At 44.8% G+C, this 23676-nt stretch overlaps 1 protein-coding gene across 1 annotated transcript in view; it reads right to left on the bottom strand.

Moving 5' to 3' along the window:
- The window catches only part of LOC128792900 (multiple epidermal growth factor-like domains protein 6), a 188200-nt gene that overhangs the window by 16638 nt on the left and 147886 nt on the right, over positions 1-23676 (bottom strand). The window contains exons 17-27 of the mRNA XM_053951790.1: positions 22617-22751; positions 21493-21627; positions 20915-21040; positions 20313-20444; positions 19301-19429; positions 17327-17458; positions 14263-14391; positions 8589-8717; positions 2947-3075; positions 1203-1331; positions 581-706 (exon numbers count right to left, since the gene is read on the bottom strand). Coding sequence (XP_053807765.1) covers positions 581-706; positions 1203-1331; positions 2947-3075; positions 8589-8717; positions 14263-14391; positions 17327-17458; positions 19301-19429; positions 20313-20444; positions 20915-21040; positions 21493-21627; positions 22617-22751 — 1431 coding nt within the window. The remainder of the gene's footprint in view (positions 1-580; positions 707-1202; positions 1332-2946; positions 3076-8588; positions 8718-14262; positions 14392-17326; positions 17459-19300; positions 19430-20312; positions 20445-20914; positions 21041-21492; positions 21628-22616; positions 22752-23676) is intronic.

The following is a 23676-nucleotide window of genomic DNA, read 5'->3' as shown; positions in this document are numbered from 1 at the left end:
CTGAGAAGGCTTTACAGGTCGAACTGTGGATGAGGCTTTGTGAGTCCTCAGCGCCTCAGGAGACCTCAGAAAGCTGCCTGTGGCTTGCTAAAAGCACAGCACCATAGTGGCTGAGCTGAAAGCATGTTTTAGGTCACCTGTGTATGAGATTTAGTCCCTGTTTCAGGGATTCAGATGGCTCTAAGCACGCCAAACAGCTGTGTCAAGTCTGGGTCGTGTGCCACATCTGAACCATCACAGGCCAGTTTGCTGAGCTCCCCTCAATGACCCACAGAGACCCAGCAGCAGGTGGCTGATCTGGCAAATTCTCCTTAAAACTCCCTCCCTTTCCTGTGTTCTTCCTTGTGTGTGTAAGGTAGAGAAATACCTTCATTTTCTTAGCAGGCAGGGAACAGAGGTAGGAGGAGATGAAATGATTGGGACAAGGGCATGGTTGGGCAGAGACCTGCCTGTGGGTCTGAGATGGGGTGAGAGTGCATAAATTCTGACCGGCCTGCAGAATACTGGAAATTTAAGACAGAAAACTGGCAGAAATAGCTGATGGTTCAAATGAAGGATTTGCAGAAGGAGCTGCCCTTACCAACATCACAGCGGTCCCCGGTCCATCCAGCGTGGCAGAGGCACTTCCCTGAGGGCTGGTCACACACCCCGTGGTGGCAGCTGCAGTTCTGCTCACAGCCCTCTCCAAACTGCCCGTCCCCACACTCTGAAACGGGATGGGGGAGGCTGATGGGGGGCCAGGCTGGAGCAACCCCAGCAGGAACTCCCTCATGCCTCTGCAATATGATGAGCCATCCAAACTGGGCCTAAAAACCTTCATTGAAGGAAATTTTGAAGCCTCCTTTAGGAAAATTCTCTAGAAATACACCATTTTCCTCTTTAAGCATTTCTTTCTTTCTTTCTTTCTCCTTAAATGGAGCTCATTACCTATCTTCCCTGTTCCCAAAGGACAAAGAATAGCTTATTCCTCTCCTCTGCCCAGCAAGTTTCCAGCACCATGGATATGTTCAAGTACAAACATCATGTCTCCCCTCAGCCTTCTCACTTCTCACTAAACCCCATTCTTTTTAACTCCTCCCCACCTGGTGTTTTCCACCCTTTTTCCTCCGGGTCATCTCAAACCGGACCCCAGCACAACCGAACTCCCTTCCAGGGTGACTGAACCGAGGTGCTGGAGGGGTGGGGGGGGTGGTGGGACTCACCCAGCTCACAGGCTGTCCCCGTCCAGCCCTGGGGACACTGGCACTCGCCGCTCACAGGGTCACAGGCGGCCTGGCCGTGGCAGAGGCAGCGCTGCAGGCAGTTTGCTCCGTACCACCCGTGGGGACAGGCTGCGAAGGGAGCCAGGGGAAACCTTCCGTCAGGAAGTGCAGGAGAAGGATCAACAGGGTCAACACCACCTCTCCCACCTTACAGCCCTTCTGGCCCTGGAAGACGCCGCGGGAGGCACGACCAAGCAGAAATGGGGATGCAACCAGTAAGGAATTACTGTGATCATTGTAAAGCTGGTCTTGGAACAAAGTAGGTGATAAAGTGAATTAGTGACTCACCAAATAACCTTGAGACTTTCTGTTTATACCTACAAATCCCATTTTTTTTTTTGTTCCTTCCAGCTTTCTCAACACTGGGGAGTGCAGTTCTTGATTTCCCTGTTCTCAGAATTTCTTTGTACAGTCCTCTTAAAATCACAGCTCCTTCTCTAACTGATCCTGTTGCCCACATCTGGCTGATGACATTTCACCATTTACCTAATTTTAATTAGGGAAGTCTATTAATTCCTACCACAACCAGTTTCTATGGATAGAGCCTAACTTTTTGGCAAAAAACCACACACCTCTGCCATGTGCCAGAGTGACACCTCTTTAAGATGGAAACAGGGGCAAGCTGTCACTTTGGAAAAGCACAGGCACCAGAGGATGGCTCCCCAAGCCTCACACAATTATTCTACCTCCTCACTTCAAAGAGAAAAGAAATCCCCAAACATGTATTTAAATAGAAAAGATGTGTTTGAAACAGCTTTTGTAACTTTCATTTTGGTTTTGTATTTGTGGCCTTCGAACAAAACAAAAGATAGGTACATGTTGTCAAGAACAGTTGGATGCCTTCCCAATTTTTAAATCCTTCATGGAAAGGCCTTTTCATATGAAGTTTTAAAAGGGGAATGTGCTAAATTTAAATATCACTCTCCCCCTGCCAGCTTTCATCCCTTTTCCCTAACAATCCTGTTGTGATGCTGAAGGGCAGAGTCTGAGTGGAGGTGCTGACTCCAAATCCCTGCTCACCCAGGAGCACCCACAGCAGCATTCCCAGCTCCATGGTACTGCTGCCACCCCAGGGACCTCTTGGGGAAGGCACAGAACAAGGAGGCTCTGCAATGGGGATGGACAGACTTTTCCTACTGCCTGGGATGCATGGATTAGGATGTACAATGCAAGCCACAGTGCAGCCTTTCTTTGCCAGCCTCTTCTTAAGGCTCTGTGGAGCTGGGCTTGTGCTTAAGCCTCTTGTATGGGTCTGATTGCCAAGGCTGGAAGGCTCAATGCCTTTCACATGTTCTGGATTTAGGCTCTGTCTGGAACAGCACAAGGTAATGCCGAGGATCAGTCTAGCATGGGACAGTAAAGCAGCCCATAGAAAAGAAACAGAGCTTCATTTCAGCGTCATAATTGGGAGTTTTATGGACCTTTTCTCCCTTCATCAGCCTTCAAAATCAGCTCTCTTTCCAGTTTATGGCTGTTTCACCCCTCTGCCCTGTGCACACTGGGATCCTACAACACAGTGTCACGGATTAACTTAATGGACCAATTCACGTCACCGCAGATCCAAACCCAACGACAACTCAGGGCAACGAGCTGAGAGCTAAAATACCAGTGAGCTTTCCCCAAAAAAGGGTTTTATTTTTCCCTGCTATAATCCACAGCCAGGGGTTTGAATTTCCAACTGTACCTTCTTGGCAGGTTGCTCCTTTCCAGCCTGGGCTACAAAGGCACGCCCCGGTGACGTGGTGACAGAGAGCTCCGTTGTGACAGTGACAAGTGCTCCTGCAGCCCGGCCCGTAGCTGCTCCCCTGGCAGGCTGCAACGACAGAATTCCATAAAACCCCATCAGGAAGTGTCCAAGGAAGCACAGAGCACAACGCAGTGCCAGGGAAATCAGGTTGGAGCTGTGCTCCAATGACACTTTTCACATCATAAGGGTGCCTAAGGCCATATAAAATCATAGAATATTGAGGTTGGAAAAGATCTTCAACATCATCAGTCCAACCTTTGGCCAAATACGATCATGATCCTTAAACCAAATCACAAAGTGCTGTGTCTACTTGTTTTTTGAACACTTCAAGGAATGGTGACTTCACCATACCTGGAAATACATATATATATATATATATAAAACCCCATATATTAACCATGTCTGACTCTAGAAACAATAATAGAATCATTTAGGTTTGAAAAGACGTTTAGCATCATCAAGTTCAACTGTTAACTCAGCACTGCTAAGTCCACAATAGCAGCCAACACATAAACTGCATTAAAAAAAAAAGATATTCTGCAAATTAAGCTCACATAAACTGAAACTGCTCTGCAACACTCGCAGTTTAGAGATAACGTGTCTTATGAAAGCCTAACCTAATAATGTGGGTTAAAAATATGAATCAGAGCCCATTCTGAAGAGGTTTCTATCAAGGGGCTGGATCACTGGGGGTGATGGATCAGCTGTCATCCCCTGCTCTGCAGAATGTCTTTGTGCTAAACTAATGGCCCAGCAGAACCGCCAGCCTGACAGCCCCGGTATTTATTTGCATCCTGGTAAGAGAACTGACAACTTCATTGTTTTCAGTGTTCATTTTGCACAGCTGGGTGCCTCTGCTCACCCAGACTCTTTCTTTGGTCAGAGAGGGGTGATATTTTCAATGAGTTTGGTTAAGCAGCTGGCTCCCAGGTGAAAACTTAATGCAGTTGTCTGGCAAGCAAACGTTCTGCTTTCAGTGCTGCTCCCCGTGAAAAATGGCAGTGATAAAATTCCTGCAGTCTCCATTGCACTGGAGATTTGGATAGCTTTGAATGGTGGAGAACAGACAGTTCTGCTACCCTGTTTTTTTCAGATATCACCCAAAATAATATAAAGGGGGTTGATGGAGCTGGATCTCCTCCTTGCACAGTTTTTGCTCTGCATTGCAGGGTCTCCTGTCAGAGCCTCTCATCCCTGCAGCACCTCTGGCATGCACTGGAGAGGCAAAAAAAGCCTGGATCCCTGATCCAGGAGAGCGTCCTGCACTCGCTGAATGCGACATCTTCCAGGTTTCACAGCCAAATAGTGAATTTTCACTCAAACTTCTCTGCCTTTGAGGGTGTCAGTGAACATGGTGCAGTGCTGTGGGAGAGCAAGCCCCTGGGGACAGAAGGGAGGTGTGAAACCACCTTGATCTTGGAAGTGAACTTGGTTGACAGTCTCTGACCCATTCTCAGCCCTTTTCTCCCCATCTGAGAAAGGCTTCCAGCTTCCCAGCCTGGTTCTCAGACACCATTTCTCCCAGGACTTCTTTTCTATGCTGCTCGTTCTTGTCATCACTTGGAGCCCATCCATGTTGAAACCACAAGAAAGAGCAGGAGCTCAATCCCATCACAGCTAAAAGTTTGTTCTGCAAATGAAGCTTGGTTGCCAAGTGAAAAGTTCAGCACATCTACAGAGCTCTGGCTCGGGTTTTGGGAGCAGAACTAAATATTTCCACAATACAGACCAGAACTATAGCACAACCAAGCCAAAGGAAAAACCAGCTCATCACCAGATCCCCTGACTGGTTACCAGTGGTTTGTGGGAGGTTTTTGGAGTGTATGTGCAAAGCTCTTGTTACACTTACCAAAAAGACAATAGGGTGTTTCAGTGAAAATTCTGATAAGAATGCAAAAATTTGTGGAGAAGAAAATTTTAAGTATTCTACTGGGTAGACACAAATGTTGTTTTGCATCCTGGTGGGATAATATTGATTTTCAAAGTACTTTTCTGAAGATTTAGGGAAAAAGTGATATACTGAGACTATTTCGTGGAGTTCCACAACTGAATGTACACATATCCCTGGGCCTTTCCTTTCTTCATGATGAGAGAAGAGAGATAACTTAATCCAAAAGTTTAAATTAATAGATTTCTTCCTGGCTCAAAATTTTCGTCTTGGTGTCTTTCCTCTGCAAGAGGAGGATTTATTTGTTTGCAGTTTTTAAAATCCCTTTTTTCATGCAGAGTAAGGAACACAAGAAACTGGAGACTTTTCTTCCAGACTAGAAGTCAACAGAATTCAAAAGTGCCCAGGAGCAAAGGAAAATGATGGGCTGTAATGTTCTACAGGGTGTCCAGGAGCTTTGATTTCAAGTGACTTCTGTGGATTATTCTCTACAAAATGAAGTTTTAGCTTTAAATGAACAGGGAATCTGCAAATTCAAGTGCTCACACACCATGAAATGTCAAACCCCTGTTATCAGTGCCTCTGGCTGAGCAGATTTTTCTGTAATGATTTATTTTTCAGATCAGTGTGGTCTCTTTTTTACCACAAAAAGCCACATCAGTGAAGATTCTGCTGAACTCCAACAGCTCCAGAAAGAGGCATGTTTAGTACTGACAGAATTAAGACAAAATTCAGATGTTGAGTTGTGTACATCTGCTACAGACCATATGCAGCATGAGATTTTTGGAGGGTTTGGTTGGCTTTTTTTAAGTTTGTAAACTTTGGATGAATTTGCAGTGAATCAGAATGGTTTGGGTTGGAAGAGGCCCTAAAGATCATCAATTTCCAACACCTCTGTCATGAACAGGGATGCCCTGTCATGATCAGGTTGCTCCTTCCATCCAACCTGGCCATGAACATTTCCAGGGATGGGGTATCCAGACAGGAAGGTTACATTTCTATCACAAAGAAATGCCAAATGTCAGGTTTTCACTTCTGTATCACTGAGGTATCACTGCACTCAGTGAAACAATTCATTAAAACAACACAACAACAACAAAAACCAAAACCAAAACAAACAAACAAAAAAGAGAGAATAGGCAACATACTTTTCCTAAGCCTCTTTCTTGGAAACCTAAAATACCTCAGGTGGACACTCAAAAAAAATCCCCAAATAAAATCTCCAAGCACAAACTGAAGCTGAGGCAGAGCTTGTTTGGCAGATTTCAGCCCAGATTAACATAATTCATTTTCAAACAACTGAAATCCACAGTCTGGTAATGGAAAGCATTAGGCAGCTTCAACAAAAGGCATCACTGTCTGTACTGCCTGTAATTAGATAGCAGAGCATAAAACTCACTGCATGGCTGGCTTAGGATCAATTCAAATCCCATGATGCCAAAATTATTCCTCAATATCCTCCAGCACATTGCCTGCAATCTGATTACTTCCACACGGGTGCTGTCCTTCCAGCTGCTGGAGCTGGTGGGTCCCAGGAACAGGCAAGGTGAATATTAAACACCCTGGGAGCATGGGGAGGGCTGAGCTCTCTCCCACCTGGAGCTGCCTTGCTCTGAGCAGCTCTGGAGCAGAGTGGACGAGGCCCAGTTGTAAAATCAAAATGAAGATCCCTCACTTAGCCAAGAGGAAAGGAGGAGACACCCTGCACTGTTAGCTGACCTCTCTCACTCATGGAGGCCTCAGGGGCTTTGGCACCTTCACCAGCAGGAGGAATAAATCAGCCCAGCACAAAGCTCTAATGGCTCTGGCACAAGACAATAAATAGGATTTTTTCCCTAATGTGAGTAAAGCAGGGCACCAGAGGCCACGGAGAAGGAGCTGCAACTCTTAATTGAATTTAATGACATATGCAGCAAAGCTTCCCATCCCTAATGCTAAGGACTGGGGAAGGGGCAAGGTGACACATTGCCAGTGCTGTGGCTGGACAGGAAAAACGGGCTGTGAGCAAGGAGCAAATACTGCACCTGTCCAGCAGCACCTCTTCTGACCTGTGGCATGGAAAGGTGACTCTGGTCTGCTTCTGTCCTGTGCTCACTGTACTAATCTACACTCAAAGGCTGTGACCTCCACCATCTTCAGGTGGTGCAGGTGGAGAGCCAAGTGTTCCGGTGGGAGGGCACGAGGAGGCAAAAAACTGCAGCGGTGGGATGTGAGGAAAAGTGTCTAAAATGGGGGAGATTCAGCAGAACTGACCCACCTGCAAACAAAGGAGCAGGGGGTTTTGCAGGAGAAGCCTTCTCAGAAGATGGGCTGTGTTGAGTGGTGAGGGAAAATATTATGAAGAGCAAGCACTGCCCTCAAACAGGGCTGATGATAAAATAGTGTATGGCTGAAGAACAGCATTGCCTCAATACAAGCCATATTGCTCTCTATTTTCCAAATTAAACCACTTTTCTACTGCAGAAAGCCATGACGTATGGACTAAAGAAGTGTTCCCTCACAGAGCTGGCTCGCTGTGAAGCTGCCCTGGAGCCCAGCTCCTCACCCCAGTCCTGCAGACAGCACTCATATTTTCAAAAGGAAGCTTAGACCATGACATCATCCTAAAGGAAAACAAGGAAGTTGAGAAGGTAAAACCTGAAAATCTTAAAAAAACCCACTTATTTACTAAACTTTGCAAATAGGTTCAGTGATCTCCATATGTAATGCCATGCAGCTAAAGAAAATGACCTAATTTCCCATGAGATGGAATGAAAATTTCTCAGAATAGCCAATTTTATATATGTATACATACAAGCACTCTGTTAGCTTAAAAATTGTGGGATAATCCACACTTGTGAACATCTGGGAAGCTGAAATTTATTTTAAAACAAATAACTTTCCTACCAATTATTTTAAAAACTATTTTGTCATGCTCAAATAACAAGAGTCCCAGCTCTGATTTTTCCAATTTGCGCATTTCTAATCTGACACTTCATAATTGATAATTATATGAGATACACCAGAAACAGATACACAACATTTAATCTCCTAATGTCATACAAAAATAAAAAGCAGGGAGCTGTCATATGGCAGGAAACAGCTCTGCTATTTAAAACCTGATGCTTATCATTTTGACGAGTTACAAAAAAAAAAACATTATAAAGAGGTGGTGATTTTACACAGCCACCAAAAATTTTTCCCTCTTTTGGTATATTTGGGAAGGAAGGTGATCTATCTGTGTTGCAAGCACATCCTTCTCTCTCTCAAGATTTTTTTTATAGAGGTTCACAGAGAGAAGAAAGAGAAAACAATTTCTATTTCTGCTCCTTGTTTTTCCTATGTGGAATGTGTTTGGAGAATTGTTTACCTGGGGTGGTTGCTTGGTTGGATTCTGGTGAGGATTGTTTGAGCTGGTGGCCAATCCAACCTACCTGTGGCTGGACTCTCAGAGAGGGGCACGAGTTGTGGGTTAGTGAGATATGGCAGTTAGAACAAGTAGGTTTGTAGCTTTAGTATCTCTTTTAAATAGTATATTAATGTATTTTAGTATAGTTATAATAAAGAAATCATTCAGCCTTCTGAACTGGAGTCAGACATCAGCATTTCTTCCCATGGGTTCAGCTGCATTTACAATATATCTGGAAGTGTGGCCTGGCAGGGCACGACCCCATTCCCAGGGAGGTTTGGGGTGGGAGCAGGGTGTACGTACGCAGCTCGCAGCTCTCCCCCAGCCAGCCCGGCAGGCAGTGGCACGAGCCCAGCACGTGGTCACAGCCAGCAGCATTCTTGCACTTGCACACCTGGTGGCAGTCAATCCCAAAGAATCCGTCTGGACAAGCTGGAAATGCAAAACATTCCTTTTTTAGCACACTTCCTGCTTCTTTTTTTCTGCATAAACTCCATCTCGTCTTTTCACAGATGCTTAAGAACCAAAGTCGCATCAAGGGTTAAGCCTGCCTAGTTCTGCTAAAGTGCATCTTGGAAAAATGTGACCCTTTTACACAAGCAACAGATTTCTGCACAGGAAAATAGAGCTGAGAATATTGAAAAGCCATAAAACAAGTGAGAGAACGGAGCTGGATTCACACAAGCTGTTCCTTGTGCCTCTGTAATGGACAGAGGAAATAATTCAACGTAACACAGGACTCCAGGGCCATCCCTGCTGACCTTCCTCCCTCTGGAAATGCAAAACTTCTGCTCCCATTTACTGTCCTGACTCTTTTCTAATGATTCTTTTACAGTGAACCTAAGCCACAGTGGTGCAGTTCAGAGCTGGAATGAAAAACTGGCAAAGTGAATGAGCAGAGAAAACCAAGACAAATTAAATGTAGCAAAACAAGCCCAGGGAGCCGAAGGAGCTCTGCACCTACATCTGGAACTGAACCTGGACTAAGGAAGAGCAGCCCCATGGATTCAATTGTTATCTGTACCAGTGCTGACAGCAGGGAAAATAAGGATCAGTGCTTGTCAGTGGGCCACGTCATACCCCAAATGCTGCATTACAACAACACTAAGGCTGCTATGCAGAGTTTAAAAATGCATTCTCTATATAGCCTTAATTTAACCTCTGTGTGTGTGTTTAGATTGTATAAGTGCATATATTATGTCGCACAGTACAGGATATTATGTTGCACTAAGTAATAACAAATCTATAGATACACAACTGTACATCATTCTTTCCACAGAATCCTTGAATCAACCTCAGGAGTGATGGTGCTCACAAAATAAGCAGTAATTCAGTAAAATAAGCAGTAATTCAGTAAAATAAGCAGTAAATTCAGTAAAATAAGCAATAAATTCAGTAAAATAAGCAGTAGTTCAGTAAAACTTACTTCTTTGTCCTTCTTGTTCAATATAAACTCTTATTTAAAATCCAATCCTCACACTTCTACCATGAAATCATAATGACTGGATTCCTAAGAGAATCTTAAAATGATTACCACCATCTACAGTGACCAACAACCCTCCACACTAATTCACAGCTCTCTCCCAGGTCAGAGTAACACTGGTGTCATTGAAGAATGGTTTAGGTTGAAAGGGACCTTAAAGATCATCTGCCACCTTCCACTAGACCAGGCTGCTCCAGGCCCCATCCAACCTGGCCTTGAACACTGCCAGTGAGTTCTCTGTGTGAATCTTCCACTGTTGCACTCTTCTGTCCCTTTTCTTGCCCTGGGGCTTCTTCATGCCCAGGCTTTTTGTCCAAGTCAGTGATACTGCCTCTTCCACAGATGCAAATTCAGTTCTCCAGCCACTGCTGGCTGCTCTGGCTACAAGTGGAGGGAAAATTTGGACCATCATCCAGTGACAGTGTAAAACACTGAACATCTGCTTTGGCTGCTCTGCTGCTCAGCTTGTGACTGCACATGGTTGTTTCATCCACTCAAAATCAAAAGGCTGCTCTTCCCTTTGTCCTGCCCAGGCTGCAGCTTCTTCCCTGGCACAAGAGAGGTTTGCTGCCCTTCCCAGGTTTGTGCTGCCTCAGGAGAACAGAGAAAGGGCTTCATGGCAATAGAGCATCACCAGCCTCTGCTCAGTGCTCAGCAGAAGAGAGGAGATACCAAAGTGCAAGGAAGAGCCACCAGGGTGAGGTTTAATCTGTTATTCCCCATTCCCCCTGCTTCAGGAGCAGACATGGCACAGCACAAGGATGGCTCAGCTCCTCCTGCTGAACCCTCAGTGACTTCAAAGGCTGACCAAGTTCTTCTTTAACACAGGGGCTGCACAGCCTTGTCAGCTATTCCTTGACATCCACTTTGTGCTCACTTTCCCCTTTCATCTCAGCAGAACAGAATCTTGCTGGGCTCTCCTATGGTAATGATTAACTGCTGAAATCCCAAGGGAAGGGTTCAATCTGTCCATCCTCTGGCAGTGCTGATCCCACAGCAGTTCAGATGCAAGAGCCAAGTTTTGTGCTCCACAAGGGTGATATGTTGTGGTTATTAATGCATCAATTAATAAATATATTATGGAAGTGCTCTGAGACTCCTTCTGCCTCCAGTTAGTGCACTAATTGTTTGGTATTTGGGGATATTTGGACAGATGAATCAATGAACTGGATAATTCTTCTGTTGGCCTGATCTCAAAACTGGACACAAGCCTTGGGTCATTCAGCACATACCAGGAGCTCGTGGCTCAGGCTTCCTGCATGGCAGATTCTTACATTTATTTAGAGTAAGCATTGATATATTTATCACAATAACGACTGGTTTTGGGGTTGGGATTCTTTTGGTTGGGTTTTTTTTTCCGCCTTGCCTGTTTAGCTGGAATTGCATTATAACCCCAGCCCTGCAGCAGTGGGTGAGCACAGAAGCATCTTTTCTGGAGAAGATGACACTTAGGTTGCCTGTGCTCGAACAGGACAGAAAGGACTTACAAAGGCACCTTGGCTGTGATCCCTGCCCTTGCAGAGCCCAGGAATGCAGAGACACTGACTGCTGCTTCAGGCCAGGAACAGCCAGAACTCCCTGTGTCCCTCTGGCACCTTCTGCCCGAGCACATAACATTCTCCACTCGCATGTGGAAGCTGGCTGGTGGCACTGCTAGCAGCATCCACCAGAAATGATCATTTTCCTTTGGTAATGCGAGACCTTGTGAAGAAACATACATTATTTCATCAGTGTTCCGCTTGTATCGCTTGCTGCTTTCAAGAAAATTCAAAGGAAGCCTTTCCTAGATTGCTCTCACAGACTAAAATAATTTCTTTGTAGATTATTTTGTTTTCAGCCTTATTTGCAATTGTTACCTACTCTGCAACGGAAGCAGTTTTGCTGCTTTTGAAACTCCTTTGAAAGAGTCACAAGATTCACAAGGTTCATTTTTACAAAGCATTGAGCAGGGCTGAAAGATGGAGCAGGCATGTACCACCTTCAGAAACGTCTAATTTTCTTTCAGAGTGTCTTGATGGCTTTATTCTTCCCCATCATTATTACATGTGACCACAGCACAACTGCAGAGGCAGCAGCACCACTGAGTGGTACCAGATGAAGAGCAGCTGATCAAAGGTGACTCAGGGCAGAGCAGAACTGAGATGCTGATGGACAGACAAAAGTACTTTGAAGAGTGTGAGGTCTTTTGTCAGCATCCCGTGGCTCAGAGCACTGAAGTTCAGTCAGCTCCTGAATAATTCACAGCAAGGTCTCATGAAACAGCAGCCCTGGAGCAAAAGTGTCTCCTGCTACAAGGGAGCTTGGAAAGTGTCCCGTGCTGCTGGGTGATGATGATGATGATGGTGTGGCTTTGGCTGTTATCTGTATTACTGACAGATGATATAGATAGACTGAGACTCAGCAAGGACTAAGATTACATTAACAATTCTAACAAATATTGATGAGAGATTATGGAAATTTGTGGCAAATAAGCTTGGAAATGGTCACTTGAAGTGGTGTTTTGCAACAGACTTAATTCATATTGAGGGCAGCAAATTAATGAAAAGAAACAGCAGCTTCCCACCAAAATGGGAAGAAACTTTCCCCAAATGAAAACCAAAAATTCAAAGGAAAATTTTGGAATTTCTGCAGTCTCAGCTTGAATTCAGATCCTGTGCTGCCACAATGCAAAATACCAAAAGCAACGACTGCAGGTTCAAACACCGTGCTGTGCAGGGGTAATATTAATTATTAATATCAACCAAAATCACATTTTGTAAGGTACTGTCTTCTCCTAGGACTTCAGACTTAGAAGGGTGCAAAAGTCTCAGTTTCAACATTCCTGTGATGACGGAGAAGCCCTTCCCAGCCACGGGCTGAGGCATCAGCAGGATGTTTGAAGTCCAAGGCAGCCAGGGCTCGATGTGAATTTCTGCCTGCAAGGCACAGAGCCTGGCCAACGTGGGTGGATTGCCAAGAGGACGGCAAAAAGCACATCCCTGCCAGAAGGAAACCCTGCCAGTCTCCCAGTCACTCGGAACAGAAGCGCTGCAGCTCCTCCGAGAGAAGGTGCCAAGAAGGTTCCACCAAGGGCAAACCACCCACATATTCTCCTCCCTCGGCGTCTTTTGGAAGCTGCCAAACTGTTCTGGTTGGAACTTCCTAAGTTAAGAGGTAACCCAGGTCAGCTGAGAGCAAACACTCTGCCTTCCTGAGAGAAAAAACGTGGAAAACGGTGTTTTAGGAAGCCCTAACTTTCTCTCTCCCCTCCACAATCTTCTTTCAGGAATTAAAAAAAGACACAAATGTCCAATGTGACTGATTTGGAAGCTGAGATTTGTTCTTTTTTTTTTTTTTCCACCAACAGAATCCCCTAGTCTTCTCTATATTCCTCACACCTATTCTGGCAAAAGATGTTTAGCCTCTTTGTTCCCATTATAATTCCTGCTGGGATGAAGAGATTTACACAACACAGACAACTGCCTCATTTTTTTTTTACAATAAAAATACAATAATTAAAAAAATAGTAGATTTAGGCAAACAGATTTCAGCTAAATTACATTAAAAAGGGACATAGTGGAGAAACCATGAATTACGGTGCAATTTGCATCAGAACCTTGGAAAGAATTTTTATTTTGTATCATAGTCCCTGATAAGAATGAGAGGGAAACAATAACAAGGAATATCAACTCCAACCTGTGGGTGCCTTTGCCATATTCCTGGTCAGGCTGTGGAGCATCTTCCTTCCCATGAGAGGGCAGCAGCTGCCTGCAAGTGCTGTCACTTCCCTCCATCCTCGCTGCTGAAACTGGCTGATTAAACTGCTTTCCATGCAAAAGAGTTGTGACTTTGGCTCAAATACCATAATCTGCAGAATCTTCAATCACCTACACTTAACTTTCACAGTGTCTGAATGGCCCTGTATTGTTTTTCTTGTATTTTTTTATACAAAAAAATCTGCAAAATGATGCAGCATGACAGCAACCTCCTGTGATAATGCCACAGGCTGACTCACCGTAACGTAGCTAAAGAATCCAGTCCAACACTTTACCAAATGACTAGGTGATAGATAGAATAGAATTGGATTTATTTAAGTTAGAAGTGAATCTGTTCTTAAAGAGTTCCACAGGGATGATGCACACATCCATGTTTTTCTCGAAATCACTTCAGGGAGGCACTGGAAACAAGCAAGCATAAGGCTGAACTGAGCAAGCTTCCCCTTGCTCAGTGCTCAAACAGTGGGACTCTGCTTGAAAAGAGTCTTCATAAAGACTCATAAAGCAGAAGCCTTAAGCATATATCTAATTTTAACATTTGAAAACACGTGCCCAACATTTGGCACCCAGCACGATGCTCTGCTGAGTTAGGAGGGGAGTTCACATTTCAGTATCGGCTTCCAATAAAGTTCAGTGGTTCATTTAGATCCAATGCTGTCAACTGTAAAACCTGCTCTCTGAACAAAACCCAAAACAAACTCTCCATGAATCCTGAAGGGAGCAGGGGGAGCAGCAGTACCTCTTTCACAAAAGGTTCCTGTCCAGCCTGCTGTGCAGGTGCAGGCTCCGCTGACGTGGTCGCAGGCAGCTCCGTTCTGGCACTGACAGCTGGACTCACAGCCCGGGCCAAAGCTCCCCTCAGGGCACCCTGCAGCACAGGAATCACAACCAGATGATGGGTTAATGCCAGAGCAGATCAGGGATCAATGGGGAATTTTTACATGCATGGGAAGTCTGACTATTTCCAAAATAATCAAGGCGTAAAGGGAATGGCTTAAAACTAAGATTTAAGTGTTCCCCTTGAGGTTCAGGTAAGTTGGGGTGCATTTAAGATTTTTTAGATTTAAGACTTATTTTAGAAAAATTCCAGAGTGTTGGAAGACCAAATTCTGCACAGAAAATGAACACCTTCTATTGCAGAGCCTGAGACTTCACAGGTTCTGCATGATGACACTTTGCCCCACTGGTCTGGAGTTGCTTATGTGCACATCTCCTCTGGGACTTCATCAACTGGGAGGGGAGAAGCTCCCCTGTTTTCCTGCAAATCCTCTTTCCCCAGAAAGCTGGAGAAAATATGAAATGTGTTGGTTGCCTTCACAAAGCTCCAAATTGAATGCTGCTTGCTTTATTTTCATGCTCTGCTTTGAAAGATTCAAGTGAAAACATTACATCTGGGGGACAGATTAACAATTACATTTCCACAGCAGTAAATGTGAGGAGTTTTAAAAGATTTGCATGGTACTCGCTATCAGCAGAAAGAAAACATTTGAGAATGAAAATAATTTCTTCCAGGATTATAGGAAAATCAATTAAGACCAGGGCCAGTTGCCTAATTCACAGTGGATATTTTGGACAGGCTGAAACACAGAGATAGACTTGGCTAAATACAATATTACGGGGCCTCTACTCATGTTTGAAGGTCTTGTGAACATCCCTCTGAATGAGTTATGGAGATTATTGCCAGATCTCTTCTAGAAGTCTCTGATTTTAGCATTTACAGCAACAAAGTGATTTTTCAGGCAATCTGGAAGGAATCAGAGAGAACAGAAAACAAGAGTCCTCAAAGACAGGTCCATGTCTGGAATAGGGGGGTGGGTTTGGTGTTGTTTGTTTGGTGCCATGGGTGGGCAGTGATTGGAGCTGGCAGGAATTCAGGTGGTCCTGCAGCTCAGTGACTCTGCCAACTGTGTGTCTTACAGAGGAGCTGGGATGGGCGATGGGAGAAGAGCAAGGCACCTTAAGTATTTCTTCACTTTCAGAGAGTCAAAAAATGGGACGTTGTTTAAAAGTATGTTAGAATCTATTTTTTTGCACTTACAGGTGAAATCCCTTCCTCTTCCCAAAGCTGCACATCACCGTTTAACAAATAAATACATACAGCTGCACTTGTGCCTTGAAAGCTTGATCCTTCTCCATGTTTCCCTTTCAGCTGAAATTTCAGTCAGGGAATCTGTGCAAGGGAAATGGTGCTGCAGTGCAGCAAGAGGTGTGGGGCTCTCAGCAGAGCTCCCTTCAGGCCCACAGTGTTTAGCCCAGAGCTGAGGCTTTTCAAGGTGATGGCAAAGGGTCAGAGCACTTCACAAATGATTTCACAGTCCACAGCACAGAGCATCTGCCCCTGCTCCAGCAGGCACAGGTTGCTGTGATGCGTGTCAGGATCCAGCCACCCCGACAGAGAACCTGAGCTCCTGCCGGGGGAAGGAGCGCAACCTTCAGGGAGAAGGAAGAGATACCTGGAGAGCAGAGGAAATATCCAGGGACAGTGAAGATTTCACCTCCAAAGTAGCATAAAATTATGTGAAGAGCTATGGTTTTCATTATCTTGCACACACACATGCACACACATATACATATGTGCATTTTTAAACATATATATATACACACAGAGAAAAGGGGTAAAAAGCAGACTAAATTGAACAGAAAGCCCACAGAAAGAACTTTAGGGACTACCAGATGTTTTGTCAGTGGCGATGGCTTTGCTGATTCCCTTCCCAGCGAGGATTACAAGCAGCTATTTGGCCACTCTCTCTCCGCAGAGATGCTATTTTGAGAGAGATAAGAGTGAAAGAGAAGCAGAGCTGGCAGCTCCTTCTCTGGGAGCTGGTGCTCCCCACACACTGTCCTTCCATTCCCTCTGTGCCAACAGCAACAAGGGCTGCCAGATCAACTTTCCAGGCTTTCTTGTCTTAGGTCACGGTTCCAGATTAATTGTTTTGACATTTCTGTGTGACACCAGCAGTTAATCCTGCTCACGCTGCTGAGACCCTGGTAGCTACATCTGTGCTACTGTAAGATTATTAAACTAGTAGATAAAATGTTTGTTTTATTTAACAACATCAATATAATCAATAATAATAGTAATAGCAGCTTAACTATGCAACTTACTGACACAAGATGAAGTGGATTCCAAATGCTTGCATGAAATGAAAAAGAAAATTGGCACATTAATTGGAAAAAAAAAAATCAAGCAGTATTAAATATAGAGATATTGCTTCTGCCTCATGAAAGTCCTGAATGAGAAATTGATGATACCTGGGGAGAGATATGAGAAATTGACTATGAGCCTGTTTTCATATGCTTGAAGCATCTGCTACTGACCTCAGTTAGAGGTGAATGTTAAGGTGAGGGCCTCTGATAAGACCATTGCACATTTTTGTTGTTAATAAATACAGGACTCCAAAAATTCCTGGTTTTCCTTCTGTTATGTACATGTGAAGTATTTCTATATGCCTGACCTGAAATAGAGATTTACGAAGGGTAAGTGCTGCCCTAAAACTGAATAAATAAAACCAATACAGAAACTTTTACACCACAACCCAAATATACATCAATCCTATCCCCCTCTTGAGATCCTAACACTAAAAATAGCTGCTGGGTCCAAAACAAGGCTGAAAATACCTTTTCTGGAAATCCAATTAGGGAAAGCATCTAACCCTGGTGAAACGCGAGAGCGCGGCGCGGGGCAGAGCGGGGGCGGAGCAGCCTGGGAGCGTTCCCGCGGGGAACGACCAGGAAAACACAACTTCCAGGGATTTGGGAGCTGGGCTTTGGGAGCTCCACGTGCTGGGGAGGAGGGCACTTACTGAGCTGGCAGTGCTGCCCGGTGAATCCCGGCTGGCAGGAGCAGGTGCCCGTGGCGGGGTCGCAGCCGCCGTCGCCGCCGTCGCAGGCGCAGGAGTTGGCGCAGTCCCGGCCCCAGCGGCCGCTGCTGCAGGCTGCCAAGGGAAACGGGGTCACATCCAGCACCACCCCCAAACCCTGCTGCACTTCCACGTGGGAGAACACAGAATACACAAAAATGATACAGGGCTAAACTCCCAGCTGCAGCGCAGGCGCAAATTGTGGAAATAAAGACCATTTTTGCTGGTCTGTTTCAGCTGGACACAGGCAGATCTTATCCCATCCCTGTAAAACTAATAATTCATAAGCTGGGCCAAGGGAAATTTAGGTTAGATGTTAGGAAAAAGTTTTTTGCTGAAAGATTGTGTCCTGGTTTAGGGCAAACCTGGGAGAGAACCTTCAAAGGAGATCCTCTAGAAAGCAGACTCGAGAGGCACATCCAAGTGGCTGAAGAGTGATAAAGATATTATTCTTATCTATATCCAGAGTGATAAAGTTCTGGAATAATCTGCCCAGGGAGGTGGTGGAATCACCACCCCTGGGTGTGTTTAAAAAAAGCCTGGATGTGGCACTCAGTTAATGCATGGGCTGGACTCGATGATCTTAAAGGTCTCTTCCAACCTAGTGATGCTGTGAATCCACACCCATCAGTCACAAATCTGTAATTTCATGGAAATAAAATATCAGCTATTGACTCACTCAATGAAAATCTGCATAACCAGAATTAGTCAATGGGTTTAACCAGACAGATTTGGGAGTACCATCCATGCTTTCCCCAAAATACTGGGAAATGCAGCATGGACACAAAGGAATCTCACAATGTTTGTTAAATGCTTGCTTTCATCCTAAAATCACATACCACTGACACAATTACACCAATGTACCACAGTATGTCCTTTCTTTCAAGTAAAGGATGAAGATGAAAGTGCCAATTAGGGCAACAGAAACCTGATTTTGGAGTTGGGAATCTGTTTAATGCCTGGTCTGCAATAGCTGGAAGGGCTGCTGTACTAAGATACCACTGCAAAACAATTTTTTTTAGATCTTATCCTGAGTAGAAATGAAAGCTTTCCTTTGTCATGGTCTCTCAATTCTCCAGACAGCCCAGGGAGTTGTCAAAAGCCATCTCAGTGGCTCTACACACTACCAACTGGCTTGATTTTTAAAATATGCATATGGGTGGGAAATTCAGATTTTCCCAGCATTTTCTTCAGTACAGAGCCTGAGAAGTCAGGTGCAAAACTTGCTGCTATCAACACTGCCAATTAAATGATTTTATGTGTTTAAGACCAAGTTTAGAAAGAGGTTTGTCTTCTGTTGGCTTTTTGCAAGAGGCATCACAATGAATCAAGCAGAAGAGATGTGTCACAGGAAAAGGGAGGATGGCTTCACATTTATATGGTGCCATCCAAAAAGGGCAAGTCTACTCTCTCACACAGCCACCAATATGGAGAGCGATTCTAAGTCAACAGAAGGATGCTCTGCTCTTCCAGAGAACAGAATTTTTCACAGCATTTATATTCCTAAGTTAAAAAGTGACCTTTAGACACACGACTCTACATGCCACTCACTTGTTGAATAAATCTCCCCCAAACAAAATGAGAAATGGAGAATTAATCTCAAAACTAATCTGCACTGAAAATGAAAAACAAAACTGTCTGTCAGTCAAAATGCTGACGGGACAGATGGTATTGGGCAAAGGGATCCATAGTGTTGAAATAAGAGCTTATATCAATACTTTGCGCTTCATCAGCCATCTATTTCAATGCTTTGAACCTGGATAATGAAGGATTATAACCACCCAGGCTGTGCAAACCCACAAACACACCGCTTCAGAAGCAGTAAGATTAGCAAAACTATATTAAAAAACTGTAATAAACTAAGAGCAAACAGAGCAAACGTGCAGTCCCCAGGAGATCCCGTGCGCCCTGACTTACGGTGTTTGCAGTCGTGGCCAGTCCAGCCCGGGGGACAGGAGCACTCTCCAGTGACGTGGTGACACTGAGCACTGCTGCCACAGCTGCACAGCCACAGGCAGCTCTGTCCATAGTGCCCATCGGGGCAGGCTGCAAACAGAGACAGGCTGTGACTGCACCCGGCTCACAGCCCGGCCACAGACTCATCTTCTCAAAGAGACAGCGGCGGCTCACCCCCTAAAACAGGCTTTGGCTGAATCCAGGGATCAAAACAGCAACACAGAAATAGCTGGGATCTGCTCACACCCTGAGTGTCTGGGGCTGAGCCTTGGAATGTGGTAATAGCCTGAGTTTAGAGCTGGTACCCCTGTGCATCAGGCTGTTTCCTCAGAGGAGGAAAACCTTCCTCAAAAGCCATTTTATGACTAACAAGAATTAAAAATGTGCCACCACCGAGGTCTTGTGCAAGGCAGAGCTGTCCTGAGAGCCTCTGTGCATCTCAACAGCCTCACTCAGGCAGCCTTTTAACACCCAGAGGCAGAAGAGCAGCACAGAACAGCTCCTTGAACGTATTCCCATGGTCTCTGGCTGCAGGGATAGCGCTGATACTGCTCCTCTATCCTCAGTATTATTTAATTCTAAGTGATCTGCACCAAGGAGTGCTGCTGCAAACATCACTCAAAAATGATGCCATGTGGGCCAGCTGGTCACACCTCCTGCCAAACAGCCAGGATTACACCACCAGTGGTGTGGCTGTTAAGCATTGTATTTCCAAGTACAGCTTGCCATAAGTTAGGTCTAATGATAACATCCATTTGGGATGCAGCTTGGCTGATCACGTGCATTTATCTGCCATCTCCCTCCCACAAATAATGTCAAATCCAACCTGGGGAATTCCTGGAGATGAAGGGCACTTTAACCTCAGAGCAGCGTGTTTTATCTCACAAAAGAATAAGAAAGGCAGAAATCAAACCATAACCTGAGTTTTCAATCTGACTTTCTGTTCATGGGGAGGGCTGAGGCAAGGACTCACTGGCAGAGCAGGATGGCCCAGTGTAGCCAGGGGGACAGTCACAGGCTCCAGTCTCCCTGTTGCACTGTCCCCCGTTGGCACAGGGCTCGCAGGAGTTCTGGCAGTCTGGTCCCCACTGGCCATCTGGGCAATCTGGAGAAAAAGCACACGAGGTGTAACCAGTGCCATTTTGTGTTTCAGGACAATTGTAGATTTCTGCTGTTACCCTGAACAATTTAAAAATAATAGTAAAACTGAGATGGAGTGTTATATTACCTCTACAGACCTACATCCCTACAGACCTACATATATTATATTATATTATATTATATTATATTATATTATATTATATTATATTAATTATATTATATTATATTATCAATTATATCATATCATATTATATTATCAATTATATCATATATATATAATAGAAATATATAACAATCTTGTGTGCAGGCATTAAACTGCAGCACACAAGAACACAGCTGAAGAGAGACCAAAGGCTCTCTCCCAATTTCCACCACAGTTTTTCTGTTTATTGGTTTGGGAAACAGCCAAATTCTACTTCACGTCACGTCTTCCAAAGCCAGGCACTCCCTACCTTGGTCCAGCACCTCACCCACCTTGCTCACACGTAGCACCAGTCTTCCCAGCTGGGCAAACACACTGCCCTGTCCTCGGATCACACGGGGCTCCTCCACAGCTGCACCTCTGCCTGCAGCCCATCCCGAAGCTGCCAGGCTGACAAGCTGGACAAAAAACCCCAAAGTCATGGTTAGGAGCATTTTGAAGACATTAGAAGGAGCCACGGCCACCAGTTTTAAACTGAGCTGTGCTGGCAGAAGTGATCAGTGGTAGCAGTAGTATCTGAGCAACTGGGGGTCTGAAATTAATTTTGCAGCAGAGCCCTGCAAAATCTATGTCTGAAGCTTTAAAAGCAACTATTGTTACCTGGACAAATGTTAGTTTGGGCAACTGGCCTCAGCCTTGTGCCTTGACCTTTGCAGAGAGAGAGAGAGAGAAAGAGAGACAGCATTTGCCAGGCTCCAAATATCAGTCTGGTTTCAGAGGGGAACTGCCAACTCGTATCAACAACAAATGTACCTGCTTATCTGCAACTTCTATATCTGAATCTAAGTTTCCTGAATAAGCTTTCCCATCCCAAATGTATGTCCCAGGGAATCATGCAGTGAGTACCTACACAAATGGCATTTTTCTCCATGAAACCCAGCTGGACATGGATGTTTGCAGGCTCCTGTCTCAGGATCACACAGAGCATCAGGAGGGCAGCTGCATCTCAGTTTGCAGCCAGCCCCATAAAACCCTGGGGTGCACTCTGGAAATAGAAGCAGGTACAGAACATGTATAAGAAAAAGGAAAAGTTAAGAGAAGTGAACAAAAATCAGAAAATAATTAGGCAGAAACTTGCAGAGAATACATTATAATGTACATTTTAGAGGTGTTGTTAAAAAGTGCAAATACTTAATAAATGCTTACATTTCAAAGAGGTTACTGCTTAAATGTAACCCAGAAACAGGGTGGCAGAATGCTTAAAGATTTATTCAATTAGAGCACTTGAGGATGTATTCAGTTAAGTACATTGTGTAATTATCTTTTTTGATGTGTAAGTTCTGCTCTCTCTGCCTTGGTGAACAGCCAGGGCTGGGCAAGGCACGCACCCTGTCAGAGCTCAGCCCATCAACAAGAATTATAAAAATATTAAATATCGTCATTATTGTTCTCCCCAAACCCACCAGAATTACTGCCATAAATCCAACACAGTCCTGCCTGGCCAGAGAAAAATCTGAAGGGAGAATCTTTACTGTGTTGCTCCACTGCTGTCTGGAAAGGGCTACTGAGACATGCAAACATGAATGCGGGATACAATTCTCTTTGAACTACCCCCAAAAACTACAAAGAGTAAGTTGAATTCAAAGAGCTGCAAATCTGAAGGAAAAGCTGCATTACTGAACCAGTTTACAAATCACCCCACTGCCATAAAACATGGATTTTGCCACTTATTTACTGACTGTGTCAAAAAAGCACAGAAATGAAAACTCTTCATTACTTAAGGCTGTATTAGGATTTAGGTTCTGGATTTAGGTTTTGGATTTCTGTTGTCATTTGACCAGGCTAAAACTCCTCCAATTCTTAAGCTCGCCTTCAGTGTCCCTGCAACCCTAGCAGGGTTAAAACCCCACAAAATCATTACTAGGATATGAATATATGAGTAGCAGCAGCCAAACAAAGCAGATGGGTGGAAGAAGGAGAAGTTACTGGGGCAAAGGAAGAAGCAGATGTGGGGAACCCGGCTGTGGGTGGTACCTTTGTGACACTTTTTGCCGTGATATCCAGGCTGGCAGATGCAGGAGCCGTTCCTGGGGCTGCACTCCAGGGTGTGCTCCTTCACACACTGACACTCCTCCGAGCAGCCCGCGCCGAAAGCCCACCTGGGACAGGCTGCAGCCAGAAGAAAAGGAAGCATCAGCTCTGTAATTATGCAGGAGCTGGCTGAAATTGCACATTGCTGCAGAATGTAACTGCTGCAAGAAGCAAAACCTCTGTTTCGCTTTCAGCCAGTACACCCCTGCTCCACAGCAGCACCTGTTCATGTGTGGGTGGGTGGAAGAAGAGTTTACACGATCCCTGTGTTGGGCCATTCATTTCATGTCAAGCAATATGTGGTGAATGCAAGAACCAGAAACATTTCAAAGCAAACTCAGCTGATTTTCCGAGTGAAAAAAAACTTGGGTGCATTCCAAGACAAAAGCGTTCGTAATCAAACCCAGAACAAAATAAAACAAAAGATTTTTGATCTCGCATAGATTTTACAAACAAAACCTCTAAGTACAAAGAAACTCGATCATCTATTTTGCAATCATTTTGTTTTAATTCTTTTTATTCCATCTAATGTCTGATCCTCATTCTGTCCCAGCCAGCCCTGCTCCCCAGCTCCTACTCCAACTCATCAGCAGTCAGCAACCAGCTCCAACCAGATTCCAACCTCAGCAATAACCCTAATGTTAACCTGTCCACCCCACCTATAATCCTCACCTTTGAGCATCAGTAAATCTCAGTCCTCATAGCAAAGATTAATCACTAGAGGAAAAGATTAATGAAGTTTCTGGGGCTTCCTGGCACATCTCAAAAGTCCTGCCCTCCTGCTACTCCCAGACTATTGCAGAACCCAAAGTCTTGATCATTTTATCACAGACTGGTTTGGATTGGAAGGTAATAAAGCCCATCTCCTTCCACCCCCTGCCATGGGCAGGGACACCTTCCAATATCCCAGGCTGCTCCAAGTCTTGTCCAACCTGGCCTTGGACACTTCCAGGGATCCAGGGGCAGCCACAGCTTCTCTGAGCACCCTGTGCCAGGGCCTCCC

The sequence above is a fragment of the Vidua chalybeata genome, chromosome 10 (genome assembly GCF_026979565.1).
Source record: "Vidua chalybeata isolate OUT-0048 chromosome 10, bVidCha1 merged haplotype, whole genome shotgun sequence".
NCBI lineage: Eukaryota > Metazoa > Chordata > Aves > Passeriformes > Viduidae > Vidua > Vidua chalybeata.
This window is presented reverse-complemented; position numbering and strand designations above follow the sequence as displayed.